This window comes from Elephantulus edwardii, unplaced genomic scaffold (assembly GCF_000299155.1).
Source record: "Elephantulus edwardii isolate Elephantulus edwardi_28Jun2011 unplaced genomic scaffold, EleEdw1.0 scaffold00264, whole genome shotgun sequence".
Taxonomy (NCBI): Eukaryota; Metazoa; Chordata; class Mammalia; order Macroscelidea; family Macroscelididae; genus Elephantulus; species Elephantulus edwardii.
Genome location: NW_006400014.1, coordinates 1,427,087 through 1,452,144, shown reverse-complemented (window position 1 = coordinate 1,452,144; position 25,058 = coordinate 1,427,087). Strand labels below are relative to the sequence as shown.

At 40.8% G+C, this 25,058-nt stretch overlaps 1 protein-coding gene across 1 annotated transcript in view; it reads left to right on the top strand.

Annotated features, from left to right (window-relative positions):
• RORA (RAR-related orphan receptor A) overlaps positions 1–25,058 on the top strand; it is a 988,917-nt gene that overhangs the window by 756,276 nt on the left and 207,583 nt on the right. Inside the window, exon 2 of the mRNA XM_006899640.1 lies at positions 7,969–7,998. Coding sequence (XP_006899702.1) covers positions 7,969–7,998 — 30 coding nt within the window. The remainder of the gene's footprint in view (positions 1–7,968; positions 7,999–25,058) is intronic.

Below are 25,058 nucleotides of genomic sequence, written 5' to 3'. Positions count from 1 at the left end.
AAGACCCTCTATGAGATGGATTGACTCGGTGACTGGAGTAATCGGGATGGGTGTGTCAGAGGCAGTGCGGTTGGTGCAGGATAGAGCAGGGTTTAGGGCTGTTGTGCATAGGGTCGCTATGAGTCGCAAATGACTCGACGGCACATAACAACAACAACAAGGAAGTAAAATTGTGTCTTTGTAATTGGTTATATTGCTGTTGTTCTTATGTGTCATTGAATCAGAACTGACTCACAGCCATGGGTTTCAGAGGCTATAAATCACACAGGAGGAGATTGTCCATCTTTGGCCCTAGGAACAATTGGTGAATTTAACAACTTGCTTTTGTGTTGAGAGTGCAACTCCTTACCCAGTAGGTTACATGTTCTTGTTGTTGTTAGGTGCTGTTGAGTCAAGTACAACTCATAGTGACCCTATGAACAATAGATCTGAACCCTGTCCTAATCCAGTGCCAGCCTCATTATTTCTGAAACACTTGAGCCCATTGCTCCAATCACCGTGTCAATCAGTCTCATCAAAGGTCTTCTTCTCTGTTATAACCCTCCACCTTTCCATGTATGAAGTCCCGCTGCAAGGAATAGCCTCTCCTAGCCACATGTCCAAAGTATGTGAGATGAAACTATGTCATCCTTGCCTCCAAGGAGCTCCCTTTAACTGGTATTAGATAAAACAAAAATGTTAACGTCATGTACAGTTCTTATTGTTGAGTATCATTGAATTGGAACTGACCTATAGCTGCCCTCCAGCCAGTTTTCAGAGGAAATAAATCTTAACTCGCACAGGAGCTTGCTCATCTTTCTCCCATGGAGCAGCTGGGAGATCCTAACCCTTTGCATTGACAACATAATTCCTTACCACTAAGCCACCAGAGCTCCATAATTTCCAACCTTGAGTCAGTTCCAAATGAGCTCTGGTGAGCTATTCATACTAAGGAGGTGCACTGCCAACCCCAAGGCAGTTGGTTTAAATCCACCAGTTGCTCTGATAAGAATAAACAATCTCTTTATTTCTCATGAAGATAGGCCATTTTCTCCTGTGCAATTTACAGCCTCTGAAAACCCAGTGGAGGGTTAACTATGAGTTGGTGCCATGGGATGGCATGCCACCACCACCACAAAAATGACCCTATAGGACACGCTATAAAACTGTTCCATAGGGTTTCCAAGGCTGTAAACTTTCCTAAAGAAAATTTCCACATCTTTCTTCCAAAACATAGCTGTCAGCTTCCAAACCATCAAACTTTCCATCAATAGTCAAGTGCCTTACCATGCATTACAAAGGTACTTGGCATTTTTTCTAAGTAGATTCATTCAAGAATATTTTTTCTGGGGGTAGGGTATATCTTTAACACTTGTCTTCATAAAAGTGTCTTTATTCATTGGTTGGCAAATCCTTCATTAATTCATTTCACTTAACATAGCTTATGGTTGACAGATAAAAGATAAAGTTAAATTTTAATTTCCGATGAATAGCACCTTTTTTAATATCTGAAATGTAAATTTAGCTGAGTGTCCTGTATTTCTGCTAAACCAAACACCTCAATATAAGTCTATCCCCATTGTTTCTATTTCTTTTTAATTAGTAGTTTAATAAAATCATGAGTCTGTACTATTGCTCAAATCATGCCTTAGGCTGGGCACAGATATGAGAAGTTTTGGCTCCGTGGTGCCTGTTACTGTCAACTCAAAGATCAAGCAGCTTCCCCTGGAAAGATTTTCAAAATCTATTATCAGTGTAATCATCATGAAAATATTTGATGAGAACACTACCTCACGCTATATAATAAATTTAAGTAGAAAAGTCAACGCAGTGGTATTTTCATCAGGCCTTCGGATGTCAGGAGAAAAATAGTTCCACACTCAGCGAATATAGATAGGTCTGTTTTGGGCTGTGTAAAATCCAATTGTGTGGAGTTTCTGAATAATCAGGAGCGACAGCATAAGCACTTTCTCCTCAAAGTGATTTTACAGAAAGCATTATTTCCTAAGGAAAATACACATATAGCTCTCATAATGCTGAAAGAGCACTAATGTATCAATTTATTGATGCCAGTGTCATGAGCTGGAGTTGCAAATTGTATTCAAATTTTAAAATTTCCTCATAGCAGCTGCTTGGGTGAAGTTCCCATTCTCTGTGATAAAGGTTCTGAGGGGGAGGGGAAAAAAATTCTAAAATACTTGCATAGTTTCTAATGTGATGCAGCTCACCAAGATTTTTCGAGATCTTTCTCTTCACAAAGCCAATTCCAACATGAGGGGGCAAACAATGATTTTGTTTTCCTCAATAGAAAGGGGGAGGGGGAAATGAATTTGGTTTGGGCTATGTAATTTCAGTCCTTAAGTAAATCCTTTGGAAAGTGGAGGGAGCAAGTGTGTGATTTTGGTCTGGGAGCACAGCTTTGGAATTAACTTTTTTTTTTATGTCGACTGTGGATTTTCATAACGGATTTCTTCACGTTACCTCATGTTCCATTGCTAAGTAATAGGTCTAATGTGAATGTCAAATTTTTCAACAACTTTTACTTCCCAGAGTAGGGTTAAGTAGTTTTCTTTAATAACTTGAAAGAAGAAGAAAAAAATAAATAAAATTCAAGGTTTACCGCAGTAGTTAGTCACAGGCTAAATGTGTTCAGTGGTTTCATAACTGTTTAGTTTCAAGAATGTCCCTGAAGAAGAATGACGCATAAAGGGTCCACACTGTATAAAATGGAGATGCTGCTGCTGTTTGCTTTGGAGCATGCATTTGTGTTCTCCCCACATGGTCTCGTGTGCTGACTATTGCTCAGTTCTGTTTATCACCTGCCTTCTGCCAACTACCTAGCAGACACTGAATGTGCTGACTCCTGAATTCCTCACAGTATTTTCATACTATGTGTGTTCATTTGGTGCCATTTCTAGAGAAGTGGCCATAATCCCCTTCTGACCTTAACAAATGTGGACAAGCAGGGTCTGTTTTGTGAATGCTTTACCCTCATCAGGAAAAGTTAGGTTTCATGTGAGTAGAAAGGATCATTTTCATTAAAAAGCAAACACAATGTCAGTACCAATAGCAAATTAATTACTCTGTTGCTCAAATTGCTCTTACCTGACTAGGTTGTCAGGATTATCTTGTGCCTTTCCCTCTCTGCCTAGAAACATGATCATGTCCTCACTTTGAAATAAAAACTACAAGAGTTTCCTATCATCTTGTTTGCTAGGTGCTGATGTTGTACCTTCAAATCAAGCACAACTCATAGCAACCCAATCAACAACAGATCAGAACCTTGTCCTATCCTGTGCCATCCTCATCATGTCTGACATACTGTATCCCACTGCAGCACTCACTGTGTCAGTCTATCCTGCCAAGGGTCTTCCTCTCCTTTGCTGACCCTTCACCTCTCCAAGCATGATTCCCCTCTCCAAAGGATAGTACCTCCTAACAATATGCCCAAAAATGTGTAAGGAAAAGCTTTGTTATCTTTGACTCTGAGGAACAATCTGATTGCACTTTCTCCAAGACATAACTCTTTGTTCTTTTGGCAGTCCATGAGATATTGAGTACTATTCTCCAACACCACAACTCAAAGGCATAAATTCATCTTCTGCCATCCTTATTTACTCAGATGCATAGTAATGGATTGAAAAGACCATGGTCTGAATAAGACACACCTTAGTTTTCAAAATGACATCATTGCTAATTTTTAGTAATTTGGAGAGGTCCCTGATTGTAGACTTTCCCAATAAAATCCATCTCCCCATCTCCTGATTGCTGGTACCCAGTGTGTTAAGTGTGGATCCAAATAGATAACGTTGTTGACAGTTTCAATCTTTTATCTATCTATTATGACATTGCACATACTTTGGGGACATTGCCAGAAGGGGACAGTCCTTAGAGAAAGACATAATGCTTGGAAGGGTAGAGGGACCGCACATGAGAGGAACACCCCAGGTGAGATGGATAGAAACAGTTACTGAGATTATGGGGGTAGGTGTGTCGGAGACAGTGAGACTGGCTCAGGATAGGGCAGGATTCAGAGCTGTTGTACATAAGGTCTCTCTGAGATACGGGTAACTTGATAACACAGAGCAACAACATCTGTCCAGTGGTGAGGATTTTTGTTTTCTTGATGTTGAGATATAATCCATAACGTCATTGATCCTCTACAACAAGCACTTCACAGTGCTGTTGAGTTGGTTCCAAATTATGTAACCCTATAGTCAACAATGTTGGACAATGACTAAGGAGGATAGAAGGAGAATTGATGCTTTTGAGCTGTGGTGCTGGAGAAGAGTATTGAGGGTGCCATGGACTGCTAGGAAAACAAACAGATTCATTCTGGAAAGGGTCAAACTGGGCTGCTCCTTGGAGGCAAGGATTCTAAGGCTCCGTCTAACATACTTTGGACATGTTGCAATGAGGGACAGGTCCTTGGAGGGGGACATCATGTTTGGTACAGTGGAGGGACAGCACAGGAGGCGAAGGCCCCCTATGAGGTGGATTGATTCAGTGACTGGGGTAATCAGGATAGGTGTATCGGAGACAGTGCGATTGGCACAGGACAGAACAGAGTTTAGGGCTGTTGTACATAGGGTCGCTATGAGTCACAAGTGATTCGACGGCACATAACAACAACAACATAGTCAACAAAAAAATACTGCCTGGTGCTGTACCATCCTCATGATTGTTGAGCCCATAGCTGCAGGCACTGTGTTGAAGATCTTCTTTATTCATTCTTCTTCATTCTGGTTGAAGATCTTCTTCTCTTTCTCTGACCCTTTACTTTATGAAGCATGATGTCTTTCTCCAGGAATTGGTCCTTCCTAGTAACATGCCCAAAGTACATGAGACATACTCACTTTAGAGAAGCCTTCTGGCTGTGTTCCTTCTGAGATAGATTTGTTCGTTCTTCTAGCAGTCCATGGGGAGCTCTGGTGGTATGTTCTATAGGGGGCTTTGTCATGCCTCCCTCGCAGTTCAAATCCTCTAGTGGCTCCTTGAGCAAATTACAGTCTCCTCCTGAGTGATTTACAAACCCCCAAAACCCAGTCAGGGTCAACCATGCATTGGTTCCAATGCAACAACATTAAGTTCCTGGTACAGTCAATATTCTTTACCAGAATCATAATTCTAATACATCAGTTTTCCCCTCAGTCTTCCCTATTTAATTGTCCATTTGTATATTGTTGTTGTTGTATACCATTGAGTCAGAACCAACCCATAGCGGACCCTGCAGTGAGTTTTCAGAGGCAGTTAATTGCCCAGAGGAGACTGCCCATCCTTCTCCTGTGGAGCAGCTGGTGGTAAATTTGGACCAGTGCCTTTGGGATTGCAGTGCAGTTTCTTACCACTAGGCCACCAGAGCTCCCTATTGAAAATATCTTGTCTTTGGTCATTTGCATCTTAATTTCAAGGTAACATCTTTGCTTTTTTAAGACTTTAGAAAGGTCTTATGCAACAGATTTTCAAGTCAGCACAGTAACAAGTCACCACAAACTGACAGGCAAATAGGAGTTGTTCTGTTTAATAGTATTTTCTTACTATCTAAGAAGCTCACGGTGATCACCAGAATTTTAAGCCTATCACTCACCACTTGGTAAGAGAAAAATGTGGAAGTCTTCTTCTGTAAAGAGTGACACTAACTCACACACACACACACACACACACACACACTGTCATCAGGTCAACTCTGACTGATAGTGACCTGTTGTTGTTGTTAGGTTCCATTGAGTCAAGTAAAACTCATAGTGACCCTTTGAACAAGATCTGAACCCTGTTCCATACTGTTCTATCCTCATACTTCCTGATACACAAGAGCCCATTACAGCAGTCACCCTATCAGTACACCTGGTTGAGGATCTTCCACTCCTTTGCTGACCCTCCACTCTTCTTGCATCATGTCCTTCACCAAGGAATAGCCCCTACTATCAACATGCTCAAAGTATGTGAGGCAAAGCTTCAACATTCTTGCCTCCAAAGAGCACTTCAGCTTCACCTTCTCCAAGACATATGTGTTTGTTCTTTATGCAGTTCATGGCATGTTCAGTGCACTTCTCTAACACCACAGCTCAAAGGAGTCAATTCTTTTTTCTGTCATCTTTATTCATTGTCCAGGTCTCAGCTGCATAGCAATTGATCAGAAAGACTCTGGCCTGAATCAGATGCACGTTAGTCCTTAAACTGCCATCATTACTCCTCAATAATTTGGAGAAGTCCCTCACTGCAGATTTTCCCAGTCCTGCTGTTGTTGTTTATTGCCATCAAGTCAAGAACAATTAATAGCAACTCTAAAAGGCCTGAAGCTTTTCTATAACTATCATCATTTATCAAAGCTCATAGAGTTACTAGAGGCATGTTGTTTAGGAAGTGGATGCCACCTCTTCTTCCAACAACAAATCCTCAGTAATTTGTAGGTGCCCTCACTGCAGATTTTCCCAGTGCAGTGCATCTCCTTATTCCTGGCTGCTGGTCACAAGGGTGTTAACTGTAGATCCAAGCAAAATGGATGTTGAGTTTTATTCTCCTCATCTCCATCCATCATGATGTTGCCTGTCAGTCCAATGTCCAGTGATAAAAATCTTTGTCTTCTTGATAGAGATGCAATCCATACCAATGACTGCATTCCTTAATCTTCTGCAACAAGTTCTTCAAGTCCTCTTCACTTTCAGCAAGCAAAGTTGTGTCATCTGTATAACACAGTTTATTGATTAGTCTCCCTCCAATCCTGATGCCACACTCCTCTTCACAGAGTCCAGCTTCTTGTATTTGCTTAGCATACAGATTGAATAACCCAGAAAGCATCAAAAGAAGAGGGAAGGAATACACAGAATCACTGTACCAGAAAGAACCAACTGACACTGAAAAATTTCAGGAAGTAAGATATTAGCAGGAGTCAATGGAAATGAAGGAGAAAGTGGAAGCTACTTTGAAGGCATTGGCAAAAAAATAAGACCCCAGGAATCAATGGGATAATACCAATTGACTTGTTTCAGTTGGATGAGCTCACGAGTCTAAACCATGAAATTTGGAGGACATCTGTCTGGTCAGTGGATTGAAAGAGATCCTTATTTGTTCGTATGCCTAAGAAAGGTGATCCAATAGAATGTGAAAACTACTGAACAATATTATTAATATCACATGCAAGCAAAATACTGCTGAAGATCATTTAAAAATGGTTAGAACAGTACATTGATAGGGGACTGCTAGAAATTCAAGGAGGATTTAGAAGAGGCCGTGGCACCAGGGATATCATTGCTGATGTCATATGGATCCTGGCTAAAAATAACTTTGTGTTTTGTTAACTATGCAAAGGCATTTAACTGTGTGGATCATGACAAGTTGCGGCTGACATTGAGAATGGGAATCCCAGGGCACTTGATTGTGCTCCTACACAACCTACACCTGGACCAGGAGGCTATTTTGCAAATAGAGCAGGGGAACATGGCGTGATTTAAACTTGAGAAAGGAGCATGTTAAGGTTTTATTCTCTCTCCCTCGTGACCTTATAGAATGTACTAATACTGTCCGTAAGATTTCCAAGGCTGTCAGTCTTCCTGGGAGTGAAGTACTTTGTCTTTCTTCCTCAGAGCAGCGTGGCTTAGGGTTTTGAACTGCCAGCTCTTGGTTAGAAGCAATATGCCTCAACTTCAGTCTTTACAAGAGCTGCAGCTCTGAAAGTATCACAAGCCTAGGAGCCCTATCAGATAGTTGTACACTATCCTGTAAGTTTGCTATAAAGCAGGACTGTCAATGGCAAGGAGTTTGGTTCAGGTTAATGACTATCTTTATTGCTTCCTTTTACCACAAAACCTCATAAGCCCTAGGCAGTGCTTGCTCTTACTACATGCATCGATTTGGGGTTCAGCTAGTGTTGCACCCATGCAAGATTCAAAGTAATCTTACCTCTGTGTCACCAAGACCACTGTGAATAATGTGCATTCAGGGAAACACACACAGGTCACCTTCTTACCTTTGTCTTTTCTTCTCTCCTAGGTATCTCAGTAACGAAGAAGACGCATACATGTAAGTAATGTATTTATCCTTTCTTGTCCAACGTTTTCTGAAGAGGTGGAATTCGCATATGTCTGGCTGCTGTGACCCTTCAAGGATAAACTAATGTTTCAGCTGTGATTCATGGTCAACAAAAGTCTTATTTTCCAACCTGTAGTTGTCAGAAATGGTCCATCTCCCCCTGTTTGTATCTGAGCGTGTGTTGGAGAGAGAGGCTGAGGTATCTTTGGATGAATTCTATTGTTTTGAAGCCATTAATATCTCAAGAAATCATGAACCTAGTTGGAGGATCGATTATTTACTAATCAGTTATTCATTCAGGATCCTTCTTAGAGGAGTTGATATATTTCTAGGAAATATGCCCTTGATATTCTTTTAAACTCTGTTCTCCTTTCCTTTCACCACCAGTTCACAGAGTAGGCCTTTTTGTCCTTGTGTCTGTGGTGCAGAAACACTGATTGGGAAATCTGGATGCTGTCACTTGACCATGAGCATGGCCTGAGAGGGCCCTGGTAAAAGGGCATATGTAGTTTGGTGTGGAAATGTGTGATGGATTTATATTCTGTATTCATTCCCACTTCTCAGGTTCAACTGCTTCTATGATCAATTGCCTTCATTCAAAGTACACCATAAGTTTGCAAACACATGTCAATGTAAGATGTTGTGGCCCACACTCAGTGGTGTCTACTGTGCTGTAAACAACAGGATGAAACAAATACGTCACTGATGCAGGAAGCCAGCTGCCATCGTACTTGACCATCATATCATTAGACTTTGAATCAATGGTGCCAGTAAAGTTTGATTGGATTCTTTTAGATCACAGATATTACCTGTGAGATGTGTTTGGCATCCTTATAAGACAAGCAGTGGAGCTATTTATGGCTCAAATTAGTACTGACAAATGTATATCCCCAGATTGCTCCTAATTATAATTTATATTATTTTTTTTCCTTTTGTTTCACATGAAACACTTGGGGAAAAGCAATCTGTGCAACACCAAGGTAGTTTAATTCGTACCTCCATTGATTCCTGTAATCTGCTCTTGGATCTGACTGTCTGTCTACCTGTATTTGTAGAAAAACAAACAAACAAATAAGGAACAAAATTCAGTAAGAAATTGCCTGACTTCTAGGGCTCTGTCCTACTGTCCCTTTCCACATGGCTCGCCCATGGATGTCAATGGAAAGATTGTTTAAGAAAAGAGGAAAGGGTCAGACCCATAATAGACACATGGTAAGGACAGCACCCTCATCTCTCAGAGCACAAGTCTATTTAGCTGTCCCCCAGGCATGGTAGTCTGTGGTCCTTAGCCCTTTGGGGGTTGTTTTGTCGTCACTGTTGTTGTTGTTCTTGCTGTTGTCAGTGCATATTTGAGCTCATGATGACAAAAAATTGAGAGTGCAGAAGACTGAAGTCCTCTGTATATCCGCAGGGCAGGCATGGTTCAGAGCGCTTCCTTGCACAGCCTTGCCCATGAGCTCGTCCCTGGCCTGGAGGGACCCACTCTAGAGGTGGTAAGTAATTCAGTCTCTCTGCTAGCTCAGTCCTGGAACTCTCCTGAACAGGGGCTGACGGCCGTGCCTACTGTTGATAGTGGTGTGGGGTGTGGACTCCTGTCCACCTGACAGTGCATCAGAAGTCACTTCCTATTTGTATATGACTCATGGATCAGTAGACAGGACCACTAGTTCAGTTCACTGGATATGCAGAATATTTGTCAATTAACAAGATGGCATAAACAGAGACTGTTGATGTGAGCTAAATCTGACCATGTTGAAGGAAATTTAATGGGTCCTATCCCTGAAAATAATCTCATGGGATAATTGCAGAAGGAGCAATCTGGAGTTAGAGTAACGTCAATGGAAGGACTCAGGTGATAGCTGATAGGTGATGGCTAGGGAGGAGATGAAACGGTCTTTCCAGTAACAAATAGAGTAATATTACCTTTTTAACAAAGGCTTAAATAAGTCTATAAAGTCTACCTGCTTTGAAACAAAACAAAAAAAGATATGCCGAGTGGCTAGGTATTTTAAATATTCCTAACTATGAAAACCAGCAAGAACCTTTTTAGGCATTAATCATAAAGTAAATGTAAAAAGACTTAAGATCATAATCTTTTTAATTCGAATATTAAATTGACAGGAAGCTGTAGAGCAGAAACCACCTCGCTCTTCTGTTGGCTTTTACCTTTCTGAGCTCGGGGAGAGGGTTCGAATTAAATGGATCCATGTCAAGTTGGGATGAACACAAGCAGAATAGACACTGGACACAGCATTCACACATGCCAAAGAGAAATTGAATTATCCAGGTTTTGAGTGTTAGTGAAAACCCTCTGTGCCACTTAAATGTGTAGATTGTTTTTGTCACCCAGCTCAGCAGATAGGCCATCACATACCTGATCTTAGCATCTCTATAGGGTCCACAACTCATGAGGAGGAAGAAAATCAATCCATTCTTTCTGTAATAAAAGTCATCCAAATGACTTCTTCTTTAGCGTCTGTCGGATTTGTCTTGAAAACTGCACTGTCCTAACTTGCCTAGAAGTTTTCTTAAGGTATTAAATTCCAACTCCTCTTAAATCATCCTGACATCTGTTCTTCAAGAAGTTTCACTCTCAGTGAAGTGTATGAATTCATTTCTGTACCGTCTGAAGACTTCCATTTTTAGCCAGAGTTCTGGAAACCATGGTCAAGACTTGACTTCATTATCACCGACAGCCCAAGTCGCCCCACATTAGCAATTTCAATTTGGATTTCCTAACTGCCCTCACAGAGAGATTGTTCAACTTACAAATTAACATGTACAGCTGTAGAATACATTATCAGACCCAAGTATCAGCTCCCAGGTATACCAGTCTGAGGTGCAAGAACTACAAAATAACCTAATCAGTTGTGACACTCAATAATATTTTCGACCACCTTGTTACCTAATAGGCATAAGTATCACTTCTTTTTTAAAGAAGTTTTGAGAGAGTTAAGATAAAAAGTGTCATGAAAATAAAAATGTTTGTTACATCAAAAGAATCCATTAATACTATCCTTGGAGAACTAAAAAAAAAAAAGAGTCCTAGAGAAAGTAGATTAACTATAACTCATGAATCATAAAGTTCACATCTACATTTTCTACCTCAGAGGTTTAATGGGAAAAGTTTATCCCACTTTTAGTGCATGCTACCATCTGATGGGGACCTGTTTAACTATGTAACTCTAAAAACATGAGCCACCTCAGCTCACCAACAGCGTCAGATCTCTTGGGACTTGGATGTCCCATTAATAATTTTATCACAAACCGTATTACCTTAAAACAAATTCTTTTTTCGTTTTGTTCAAAATGCTTTCCTTTACTGATAATATGTCAGTATGGAGAAAGAAATAATCAAGACAGGAAATAATTCTTGAGTTAACTTTAATTGATCAGTGGAGGAGAAGACAGATCTTTGAGACAGCCAGTAGAAAATAAGCCAATTTCTATATTTATTTCTCTCTCTCTTCAGATCAGATTCATCACTGGGCCTCCAGTGAATATCCAAAAACTGTTGGTCACATGGGCGTAGGAGATTGCCCATCTTTTTCCCATTGAGCAACTGGTGGATTTGAATCACCAGAGAAACACATCTTTGGATCCGTAACACAACACTCAACGGGCTACGTCACCAGAGCCCCCTCTTATGTTTGTGCTATTCTTCAACTGCTGATGGAATGCATTGCTTGGGGGTTTTTTAATTGGTTGTTGTGCAGTCATATACTTTGTCTTTTATTATCAGTTTATACAATGCCATTATATAATAGCACTGTCTTATTAAAAACCCCCCTTTCCTTTCACGACTCAATCATTCGCTAATCTCTGCTCTGTCTCACTCCCCTCCCATCCCTGTCTACCCTCCACAGTTGCTGTTGGGTTTTGAGTATGAGCATAAAAGGGAGGTTGTGCTTGTGGGATTGGAATTTATAAGATAAATCTTACACTGTGATGCAGGAATTTCAATTTCATTTTCAGGGTTATCAGTGCATGTATTTGGCTATATACTTTCAAGACAGCTTTGGCTTTTGGAATTTTGCGAATCTGTGCTTGTCTCTTTCCTACTCAAATAGTATTGTGTGGATCAGTATCTTTTTCTTGGAAGCAACTGTTGTCTTGGATTTTTATTATTTGCCAAGTACAACTGATGATCTATTCCTGACTTTTTAATCCAATTCTGACTTGGCTAGTTCTGCATGCTCTGAGATGGTAGAAGATGGCATAAATGAAGGTGGAAAATGCAACCTATTGTCCTAGCTGTCTTTAGCAACTGAAAGTTAGCCATTATGGAGTCGTACCTTAGGGAATAAATCACATGGCTACATCAACACAGGATCAAAAGGTATCTAGTAGGCCAGGCCCTGCATTGTGTCCAGGGGCAACTGAGCCTTATGGCTTCCTCCGATCTCATCCTTTTTTATACATTTATATCCTTTCCTCCTCTTGTTCAGTCTGCTCTGCTTTCCTCAAAAGAAGACACTTTATGGTGCAAAATTGCAGGTTAGTCAGCGAGCAGCCAAATATATGTGTCAGTCTAATACCAGCGTGAGCATCTCAGTTTCCCCCAGTTAATCACCAAATGAAACATGCTTACTAGCGTTCCAAAACATCTTGATTTCAACATGAATAATTACTAACAGGTAATGTACATTTTTTTTTGCAATGTTTAGCTACAGCTGGATAATGCTTGCATTGTAAAATTAAAACTAGATTACTTCTAAGGAACTTTTAAATTCTCAACAGTAAACATATTCCGGAACAAATCAGAATATTTCCAGGAGAAATAATCTTCTGTATCCATTTTTTAAGAAAATGTGTTCATTGCCATCATTTAGAGTGGAATAGGTTAATGTATTCATTTTTCACCCCAAGAGACTTGGTTTTGAATTTGACTTAGAGAAAATTAGTTTTGAGGCCTCAACCTCCTCTCCTCAGGCATCTGTTGATATCACAAAGCCAACCCAACAATTTGTCACAACTGTTGCCATTTACTCCTGAGAGGCCAGGGACTAGAATAACCTTATTTTCTAGTTTTCCCTTCCTTAAGGCCATTTTTTTTTATTGTAGACTCTTAGCAACCTCAAACTTGGGGCTCACCCACATTATTTTCACAGGCCAGGAAAACTCGGGAACCATTCTTGGCAAAGCTAATGGAAGGTGCTTTTGGTTATATAGTTAATGAGTTACCGTGACAACCCATGTGACTCACAGTGTGACTCATGGCAATTATAATTTCAACTGCTGGCAGAGTTTTTCATTAGGATGGACGTGAGGTGAAGCCACGTTGAGGTGCTTTCAGAAGAACGTCAGTCAGATTCTCTACCCATCAACAATGGGGCAAAGCGAGATGCTCCCTGTGGAGCACTGGTGGCATAATCAACAGGGAGTTGGACTACTAACCCGAAGGGCACTCTTCTCTCCTTGGCAGGAAGATGAGCAGTTTCTTCCCATGTACTTTACAGCCTCAGAAAACCACTAGAGAGTCAGGTATGCGATGATTCCAACTCTGAAGCAATGAGTGAGTGTAAGAAGTGTTCCACGAGTACCTGGAGGAACCATTTCCCAGGTTGCTGAGGCTCCTGGCCATCTCAAGCCTTAAGATTGCTGATGGTAGAATATGACCAAAATCAGAAGGGTTGATTGCCCAGAAGGTTAATCAGTAGACATTGTGGAGAACCCACTATGTGCTGACAGATTTTTCTTTTCCCTCCAGGAGCTTATTGATGAGATTGAGGTCACTGGGGCATCTTTATAGAAAACTATCTGAAAGTGCAAATGCTACCTATTCTACTTCCAGAACATTCAGTTCATAATTGGAAGCAGAGAAGAGGAGAAAGGAATTAGGTCATCTAGTATTATGAAATGCATCTAAACACACAATAAAAAGTGTGCAATGTAACCCTAAGAGTTAAATCTATCCCTACCATCTCCATTTATACCCAGAGTTAAGACCTATTTAATTCCTTTGCTATCAGCACGTCTGGGTGAGAGAGGAAAAGGGACTAAACCCTCTGTACTGTCTGGAAACATCACCCTTGCTAAGACTCAGCCTATGTACCGAGATCCAAGCTCTATAAGCTTAGTAGGATTCTTCTGTCTCATCATATTGAGATATAAATGGACTACATTTGGCCCTGTCAGTCAGTTATTCTGGTAGATTTGTATAATCTCTCAAACCCAAAATTAGCCCCTAATACATAGTTCATGGGGGTGATCTATGAACTTCAGAGAGAAACAATTTTAGGAAAGCATTTCCATCAGAGAATTGAGTTGATTGGCATTTTTTTCTGTTTAGTAGGCCTTAAGGTCATGAGTTTAGACCAAAGGTTTTGTGTTCTAATTTCATAACATGAGGCTCAAAAGAATGTATGGAGCCTGTAGTGGATTCTTTAAAACCCTTCATTACATGTATAGCCAACGTGTGTGATTATTTCTGTCTTTAAACAAGGGCTATACGTGAGCTCTGGTGGTCTAGTGGCAAGAAGTTGCACTGCAGTCCCATAGATGAGCTGTTCAAATGCACCAGATGGTCTGCTGGAGAAGGAGGGACAATCTCCTCCTGTACCACTCAGATCCAATTTGACGGTACACACAAAAAAATAATAAATATTTTAAAACATAAATAAATAAAGAAGGGCTATGTATTTGTTATAGAATTCTGCATGACTTTCAGTCCAATAGTTATAATAATAAAGGTGACAATAAATAGTAGAAGTGTTAGCTGTTGCAATGGTTACAGTGGCAGCAAATAATTCCTACTGAGAAATGCTAATATTCTGGGGTTTATGTTTAATACTGTCCCTGTATGTTTGTCTACCTGTATTTGCATTACTATATTCCTGGATTCTATGAGTTATATCTACTTGAGTTATATGACTCTATGAGTTATATCTGCTTACACTCTAATTTTATTTGTGAAGAAACTGAGAGATCAGAATCTCACCTTAAAAACAAAAACTACACCCAAACTTATTGCCCTTGAGTCTATTTAATCTCATAGTCGTCTCATGAGGCAGAGTGGAACTACTGTATAGAGTTACCAAGACTGTAAATCTTCATAGACATAGACTACCTTCTTTCTGCATAGCAACTGGTGGGTTCAAACCGTGACCTTTTGGTTAGCAGCCAAGCACCTGACTGACCCCTATTCTTTCATAGCTCCTTGACTTTGCTTCTTATTGTTGTTGTTATGTACCATCAAGTTGGAACAGACTCATAATCCGTCCTCCAGCACATTTTCAGAGTCAGTAAATCATATAGGAAGAGATTGTCCAAATATTAATGTTTACCACTGACTTGTGAAATAGGTACCAGTCACTACTATTCTCACTATGTAGATGACAGCCGAGCCTCAGCATCCAATAACTAATCTCTGTGTGATGGGGCCAGGATTAGCATCTAATCCATAGGACCTAAAAGCTGTCCAAATGAAGAATTTCACTCATCCCAGTGTGCCTCCCATTCTTCAGTATAGGAAGCAATTTAACACAAGTTATGGTATTTTCAGGTGCTTCATGCATGTGAAAGTTGAACAGTAAATAAGAAAGAATGAAGAATTCCTTTGAATTGAAATAATGGTGAAGATTATTGACTATACCATGGACCGATAAAAGAACAAGCATAACTGTTTCAGAACTTGTACCACCAGTATGCTCATTAGAGGCAAGAATGGTGAAACTTCATCTCATATACTTTGGGCACCTTGTTGAGTGGGACCAGTCTGAGTAGGATGGATATCAGGCTTGTAAAAGTTGAGGGTCAGTGAAGGAGAGGAAGGTTCTCAACAAGATGGATTACACAGTAGCTGAAACACTGGGCTTGAGCGTAGCAGAAGTTACAAAGATGGTACAGGATGGGGCAAGGTTTTAATCTGTTGTACATATTAACCAAGTTGATTTGACAGCACTTAACAACAAAAAATTTCATCCCATTGGGCATGTGGATCAGAAGGATGTATTGCTTTGGGATAGTCTGCTGTCAGTGATCTCTCCAATGTCCTGATGAGCAGTGTTGTCAGTTTAAAGACTAAGATGTGCTTTGTTCAAACTATTGCTATTTCAGCAACCTACTATGCTTCTAAGAGCAGGACAATGGAAAAAGGATGACAGAAGAATAATCGATGCCTCTGAGTTATGGTGTTAGAGAAGAGTGATGTGTATCCTATGGATATCCAAAAGAACAAATATATATCTCCAAGATATGTCTTGGAGAAAGTGCAACTGGAATGCTTTGTAGAAACATGATGATGATAAAGGTTCACGTACTTTGGACATGACAAGGAGAGACTATTCCTTGGAGAAGGACGTACGGCTTGGAAAGGTGGAGGGTCAGCTAAAGAGAAAGATTCTCAATGAGATTAATTGATACAGGTTCTGTGGCAATGGGCTCAAGCATGTTGGGAATGATAAGGATGGCGCAGGATAGGACAGGATTCAGAGCTGTTGTTCACAGGGTTGCTGTGAAATGTACTTGATTCAATGGCACTTAACAACAACAACAAAAATGAGCGAGGATACTGTGGTTTCCCTGAAACTTAAAACAAACAAATAAAACCCTGAAGCAAGAAGAATGCCAGGAGAATACATATCAAATGCATGTAAGAGAATTCAACATCTATATGCATGATTCTCTCAATTCATGAATAAGCATATCTGAATTTAGGTTTGCATTTACAATTACATCAGCTTCTGTCTCTGTCGGTGTCTGCATTCAGAGGAAGAGAAACATAGCAGAAATGGAGATGCTCAAGTGTTTGAGATGTGAGAAAGTTAGTTTTTGCCAAGAGAAAGTGTCAATTGGCTGCCAGGGAGTTAAGTGTGTTTGTAGTCACTTGGCCCATGTGATTATAACTGATGCTCTTATCTGTATGTTATGGTGACTAAGGTTTTCATGCCCAAGCTGTCTAATTAACTCTTTTTCTAAGATCCTACCCATTCCACTCTCACCTCTTGGCAAACAATTTTCCTAATAGGGATGTGAAGGCTTTGCCGATTTTACTTTATCAATCAAGGTATTTTCTCCAGCTTCTAATGCCTTAAGTAGCTAATAGTCAAGGACAATGATGAGAGTGTATATTGAGGAGCTGAAAACAAAAGGAAGTGCGATGCTCAATCACGATTTTGGATTCAGAACAAAGACCTAATCCTTTCTCTCTCGCCCCTCCAGGGAGCAGAAGAAGTTTATATGCTAGCCAATCCAGGCACATATACCAAGATCTTTAGGAAGAAAGGCTGCTATACAGAACATAGCAAGCCCTTGTAAAAGGAGGACTGGATAAGTCTGGGACTCAGATTTTATTAGTTTAATATGTTTTAACCTGTGACTCTCTCCCTGGCTACCTGAGTAGAATAACTGTTGAGCACTTAACTACTAGCCAAAAGGTTGGCAGTTAAAGCACACCCAGTTGAAGCCCCTTGGAAGGTAGGCCTGGTGATGTATTTCTAAAAGGTTACAGTGTTGAAAACCATATGGAGCACCTTTCTGCTCTGTGTTAGGCATGGCATTATGTGTAAATTTTAATATGTAATCTTCACATTTTAATAGTTTAGTATGTGTTTACAGAGAAAAGACCAACTGAGGAATCTGTGTTGTTGTTACTCAGTCCAGTGAGTTGGCTCCCACTCACGTGAGATCAAAATTCTGCCTGCAATAATGGTCCTCTATAGTATTTGTCCTTATGAGACTGAATTCACTTAGCATAATGCTCTCCAGTCCCTGCCAAGTTAGTGATTTATAAAATCATTGCTCCTGTGTGCTGCGTAGTATTCCATTATGTGAATGTGCCATAATTTCTCAATCCATTTGATTGTGGTTGGACATTTGGGCTGTTTCCATGTTTTTGTGATGGTGAATAATGCTGCTATGAACATTGGTGTACAAGTCTCCATTTATGCCTCAGTTCTCAACCTCTCAAGGTATATTCCAAGCAGTGGAATAGCTGGGTCATATGGAATGTCTTTGTTCAGCTTTTTGAGGAAATGCTGAATGTGTTTGAGGATCCACAGGGGCAGGTGGGAGTAGAGGGGTGAGGATGGGTGGGCGAGGGTGTAATCATAGGGCCCCACAATTTGATGGGTGAGGGGAGGAGTGGGTAAAGGAAATGGAAAAGCTCTGATATGAAAAACAGTGTATATGAACTTTGTAAGTAAACCAGTATAAAACATAACAAAATCCCTGTTTGATCCTGTACCATCCTCACAATCCTTCTGTGCTTGAATCCATGTTGTCAGTTACTATGTCAGCCTATCTGGTTGAAGGCCTTCCTGTTCTTTTACTGTTGCTCTGCTTTTTCAAGCATGATCTTCCTCTCTAAGGACGGACCTCTCTTGATAATACTCTCAAATTACATGAGCTAGCACATCTCACCATCCTTGGCTTCTAAGGATCACTCCAGCGTCACTTCTTTCAGGACAGATGGAGCGGGGGATTTTTTCTGTTAGCAGTCCCTGGTGTATTTTATATTCTTCACCAATCCTACAATTTAAAGGCCTCTTACTCTTCTTCAGTCTTCCTTATGTGTTGTCATTTTCTCATACTGTCGTGAGACATTTATCATGATGAGGAAGGTGCAAAGGTCTGATCCTGGTTAGGCTGCCTGCTTTCAGTGCTGTTTCGACTACAGTGATCCAGCAGAGCCAGTGACCTGAACACAGGAGCCAACTGAGTGAGCTTGAAGGGTAGTGAGGACCAGGTATGATCAGGTGGGTCAAGATAGGGCTCAGGGCACAATAAAGTAGACATGTCTCACTGGGGTGGACTATTAACAAGAAGAAAGGAAGATTTAAAGTGCAACGTGGGGCTTGGCTTAGTCCTGTAACCAACAGGAAACCAGAGAGTGCCTGTCAAAAACACAGTGACCTGCAACAACGTTTTTATTACCACTGTCATTTGATTAGCACGCTATAAAGCAGATAGTTCATGTTTTTGTGTCGTCACTGAACTCAGACAAAATTCTTGTCTTTTCATTAATGTTCATCTATGATCTTTTGTGTGATTGGTCTTACATAGGGGGTGGGGAAGAAATAAAGGAGGGGGAAAACCAACCCACATATTTTTTGAGCAGGGAAAATCTAGTTTTAAAAGGGAAGGCTGCTCTGATTATTAAAGAAAAAGACCGCTTCCGCCCTATCTTTTTGGTTTTAAGGTCTAATTGTGAGCTCCAGTCTTAGCATTTCATTAAATCAGAGACGTGAAATGGAGCAGTGAAACTTAAAAATTCCTCGTTCACTTACAGTTGCGTGGCTAATGGTTCTCTGGCTTCCTTTTCATTGGCATTACTAATTGGCTGGAGGCTACAGTGATACACAAGCCTATGTCCTTCCAACCATTTTTAACTCAGCCACAGATGGCTTTGTGAGAATTTGAGCCTCAGATACCAAACCATGCTCTCATATTTTGTAGGTGAAATAAACTACATTGATTATTACTTCATCAGCACAAAGAATTCTTCCCCCTCACATAACTGAATGGTGCAAGAGGAGGGCAATTAAGCTTCCTTTTCCTCTCCAATGCTGTTTCCTAATTTTTCCAAGAGTGAGTTCTTTCCATTCACTTGCAGAAAGTCAGCGTCCACAAGAGGCCCTTTCCTGGGCTGCATGTTCATGAAAGTCTTCAGTCTAATCTACCACATTGCCTTAATCTATCTGTCTTTCGTACACCATGTCTTTCTGTGTCGACAAAACTGAAAATTCCCTTTCCCTCACCAGGTTGGGGCAGCGGGATAATTGATTGTTACCAGTCTCTGCTGTTCGTAGACAGAATAACACCAGTGCCTCTAGAGAACACGTGAAAACTAAACTCTGTCCCCCGAGGCCAATGAAATAGCTGTTTGGTCCCTTGCGTGAAACTTCCTAATAACTTAACTGGGCAGCCTCTGGGTCCCTGGAGGGTTTCTCCACAAGAGTATTCCCTCTCTTTGTTAAGATTGCTTATTAAAAATGATTTTATAATGAAGTTGCCTCAAATAGCTGCTCTTTTCCTGGTTGTCCTTGAAGCCGTGGTGAAGAATCTTAGAGACAACTGTCTAGGGTTTTCCTCCTTGTTAAAAACTTCTCTCTTACCACTGTTACTCTTGATTTTTTTAAGGAGACAAAGCTTAACTGACACGAGTCCCTCTCCAGTTGATTATGTCGCTTTAAAACCCTGTGCAAGGCATTATTGGTAGTTTAGTTTGTCATTCGGGCTCAGGAACCGAATTGATCTGCACAGACTGAGGACATTTCTGTCTGCCATAGAGACACGGCTGTTGGGCTTCCCTGGGAGAACAGTGGCCAATGACGGTTACTACTAACTTTGCCCCGACTCCGTCCAATAATTTCCAATTATTTTTTTCTCTTTGTGCCTGGATTTCTTCTTCCTGCATATGAACCTCTTTCCTGCCTAGGGGACTGCCATTAATAAGTGCCAAATAATAAAAAATTTAGTGTTACACGTTTTGCTAACCACACACTGTAATAATTGTAGGCAATTAAAAGAAAAAAACAAAGCATCTTACTGTTTGCTTGTTTGGTTTGGTTTGGGGTTTTGTCCACAATCGTCACGTTGGCTCTCTGGCTGGAAAGTGTTTCTTCCAGTCTGTCAGCCTATTTAATATTAGGAGCGATAAAGCAGTTTTCATTCAGGCTCATCACTGGAAATGCCTGCCTCAGCTTCGGGCTCCCAGAGGCCATGCGTCCTCAACAAGCGACTCAGGGGACAACAAACCATATAAAGTTGTTAGTGACAGGTTCAGCTTGAAATATTTATTTTCAAACTTTAAGGCTTGTCAGGTGGTAAATCTGCAGAGCAGAGTGCTCAAGATGTGGCTTGGCACTCCTTTTGCTTTGCAGTGTAAATTCAAGAGAACTCCAAGGCTTAAGAAGAGCCACGGAGAATGTCTTCATGGCGACATCAGTCTTCTTTGGTTGTTCTAAGAGTGAGTATGTGCTCAGGTTGTGCTGAGCATATGCCTCACTGAGATCCTATTCACAGAGACCAGATATATTAATAAACAGCACCCCACATTCAGCAACTCCTGCTCCCCTTCCCCTAAATAAAACAGAAAATCTATGGCCATCTGTGGAATGGCACTATCAGCAGGATCTCCTTATTCCACTTCCTTATTATGTCTTCTAAGGAGTCCTGGTGGCACGGTGGTCAAGCACTTAGCTGGTAACTGCAAGGTTGACAGTTTAAACCCCCCAGCAACTTCAAGGGACCCAAAAAAAAAAAAACCAAACCAAAAAAACAAAACCCTAGTGATCAATCAACTCTCATCAAGGCTGGTACCTAGGAAACCCTATGGGTAAGTTCTGTTCTAAAGGTTTCTATGAGCCAGAATTGACTAGACGGCACACAACAGCAGTAAGAAATCTTATAGGGCTTTACATTCCCATACTTATATGTCCACATGACTCTGCAATACACTCAACGTCCTTCATAATCCAGCCTTGATCTTTTCACTGCCTTTCCCGTGACGTCTACAAGGATGGTAGTGCTTGGCTCTTCTCAGAGACCTTTTTATAAGAGATGTTCTACATAGGCTTGCCTCAGTCCCTTTGTTCCTGCGGCACCTTATTTGTCCTACAATGTCCTTTACCAGCTTTGCACCTGTGGACGTCTTACTGCTCTATTAAAGACAAGCACGGAGAGCATCTCTCACACAAAGCTTTCATCAAGTCCACTCCATTAAATTCATTGCTGCAGTCTTTCTTCCTCTGCGACATAATGTTAACCTGCCGTTCTGAAAATATATCAAAGAATACTAGTTATTCATGGAGCTGTGCTTCGCTTGCTGTTGTTCTTGGGTATCATTGAGGCAGTTCCAACTCCTGGCACATCTATATACAACAGAATGAGAGAATAAGGGGCCGCCAGATCTGCACCATCCTCCTCATTAACATGCTTGAGCCTGTTGTTATGACAGTTGTGCCGACCCATCTCACTCAGGATCTTCCTCTTTTTCACTACCCTTCCACACTACCAGGCATGATGTACTTCCCTCCTCGAAGGGCTGGCTCCCCAATACTATGCACACTGTATGTACAATGAAGTCCCACCATCTTTTCCTCTAAGGAGCTTTCTGGTGTACTTCCTCTAAAAGAGACGTATCTATTTGTTCTTTTTGGCAGTCCATGGTATGTGTACTATTCTTCACCTCTACCACAATTCAAAGACATTCTTTTTTCAATATACCTTACTCATTGTCTTACTTTAACACGAACACAAGACAATTGAAAATCCTGTGGCTTGGGTAAGGTGCATCTTAGTTCTCCAGGTGACATCCTTGCTCTTTAGAACTTTAAAGAGGTGTTTTGCACAAGATTTCTCTACTTAAGTACATCACATTCCTTGTCTCTTGCCCCTTAAGTTTAACAGAATGGTTGATATTTACTCTGTGTTTGATATCTGTAGATTTTTAAAAAGTTATGTGCATGTACATACATAGTTATAAAAACGGCAGGCTCTTCTTACACATTTGAGTCTGGGGAAAAGGAATCTGTTTTCTTGTTAACAGCTATGGGAAAGGATGTGTATTTATTTGAAGCTATATTGTGAGATTTGTTCTGTATTATTATGGAAACATGCTGCAGCTCAAAGGACTTCTGTGTCTGACAGTTTACCATGTGCATCTTGTTTCTCAGTTTTAGAACTGATAGCTTTACATTTTCCTTTAGGATTTTATAAGATTTCAGTCTGGTAAGTCACTCAGAAGTTTAAAAATACTTGTATATCTTTCAAAAAATGTAGAAGGCACTATTTTTCTGGGTAACGTCTTAAATATCATTTGTGTGCATCATCAATAGAAGGTTTTTATAAGCCACCTGATCCTATTTATGGAGTAAAAGGGAGAGGACATTTGCAGTTATTCTTGGCATTTATCTAAATGCAAGAGAAAGAAGACAGCTACCAGCTACAGGAGGAAACAGGCCAGTCTCTCTAAGAATGGAACAGTAAGGAAAATACCCTGTATTTTTTCCTGTCTTCAGAGGAAAAGCGATCTGAAAAATGTTAAACAATTTCTGAAGTAGATGCTCTACTAATCCCAGATCAGTATTGCTTACTGAACTTTAAGAGTAAATTCCAAAAAGAAATGACCGCTTTTGATCAGGGTCAGAGCACATGGCCTTGCTGGTTTTATCTGATCTGGAATGTAAGTCAGCTTCCTTAACTTTGCAAGGGCCAGTGGTTTCTAAACTATTATCATCTCGCAAGTGGTTGAACACGTCCAGCATTTCTGTCCCATTTTCCTTGGACTCCCCTGTCTTTGAGGGATTCTCTGCTGTTTTGTCTTTTGTTAGTAACTTTTTCTGGAATAAAAAAACAAGAGGAGTAAAATTACCCCCTGCAGTATCAATTCCTCAAGTGGAAATCCCACTGACAAATGAGAGGATGAGATGTGACCCAATAAGAGTATCTATTTTAATTTTAATTTGTTTCCTGGTGGCCTTTTATGCCTCCTTAGGCTATGACCCAACCAATTCTCTCAAAACACTGGGGTGTGTGTGTGTGTGTGTGTGTGTGTGTGTGTGTGTGTGTGTGGTGGGTTTTTTTTCCTTTTCCAAGGTCAGAAAGTGCGTTGAAATTATTGTAGGAGGAGAATAAATGTTTGCCTCTAGTGTAAAGTCTATCTCTTCAGATGAAATTTAGATTTTAGTTTTTCTTAGCTTTGCAGTAATTCCTCCCTCATTGGGAACCTGGTAGCACACTAAATGGGAACAGGCTGCAGGAAGATCTTTTGGGATTCTAAGCTGATTTTTTTTTCCCATGGAAAAGCCATCTCTTGGAGCCTCTTACACTCCTTTACTTTTGCGGATGGGGCTCCCAGAGTGAGGTGAGCTCTCGTCATTTTGTGTTTCAGTTTGATGTGGCAAAGTGGCATCAGCATGAAAACTCTCCTAGAAGGCAGGTCAACCAGTGGTTGTCCAGATTTTTACACCATGCATGCACGCAAGCCCCAACACCATCCACAGCCATCCCCACCTCCAGAGAAAGTTCCACCTAATCAAAAGAACTTTTCATGGCCTGATTAGTGGAAGTTACCTAATCCTGTGCATAACTGGGGTGATTTGAGGGACAGAAAGATGTTCTCATTTTCGTTATGGGAGGCACTCAGGGACAGGATCATTTAGAAGAATATGTTTTTATTGCCCTAAATTGCTTTACCTGAGATTCTCTTCATGTGTTTCTCTCAGGTTGGACTTACAAAGGACAGAGTGACCAATATGAGCCCTTTTCTCAGAGTCGTTTAGTATTAAAGCTGCTCAACAGGGGTCTCTGGTGGCCTAGTGGCCTAGTGGCAAGAAGCTGTGCTGCAATCCTAAAGGCATGTGGTTCGAGGCCACCAGCCCCTCCGAAAACCTGCCAGAGGGTCAGCTATGGGTCAGTTCTGACTGGTATACAACAACAACAAGAGGGGTTAGTGTGGTTTAGAATCTCACAAGGAAGAATTTTAATATTGTGGTAGTAGATTTCTAATCCCCAGACATGCCAACTTCTTAGTCTGTGTCTGACCAAAGGGTCTACATACTATATTTGACCCACCTCCAGAAATAAAATAGTAAAGGTTCAACACAAAGGCCCTTAAATTGTATATGAGCATTAAATAACCCTGCTGGCACAGTAAGTAAACACTTGGCTGATAACTGGAAGGTTAATGGTTTGGGCACACATAACAACTTGACAGGAGACGAATCTGGTGATCTGCTTTCTGTAAAGATTTCAGCCAAGAAAATCCTATGGGGCAGTTCTCCTCGGTTATAGGGAGGTCTCTCTGAGTTGGAATCAACATGACAGTCCCCAACCTTAAAATTACAAGCATTAAGTCATCTCTCTTTGCAATGCCAAACTCATACGACTTCTGGAATCACATTCATCTCTGCATAAAGGCCACTGTGAGTCTGTCTCACACACTGAATTACATCAAGTCCTACCATATGCTTATCTGAAAGTTATCATTATTGCCAGCTAGTTACCGGTGGCCTGATGGTACAGTGACTTGAGCTCTAAGCTGCAAACCAGAGGTCTCTAGTTTGAACCAAATGGCATTGCTGCAGGAGAACAGCAATGCAATCTGC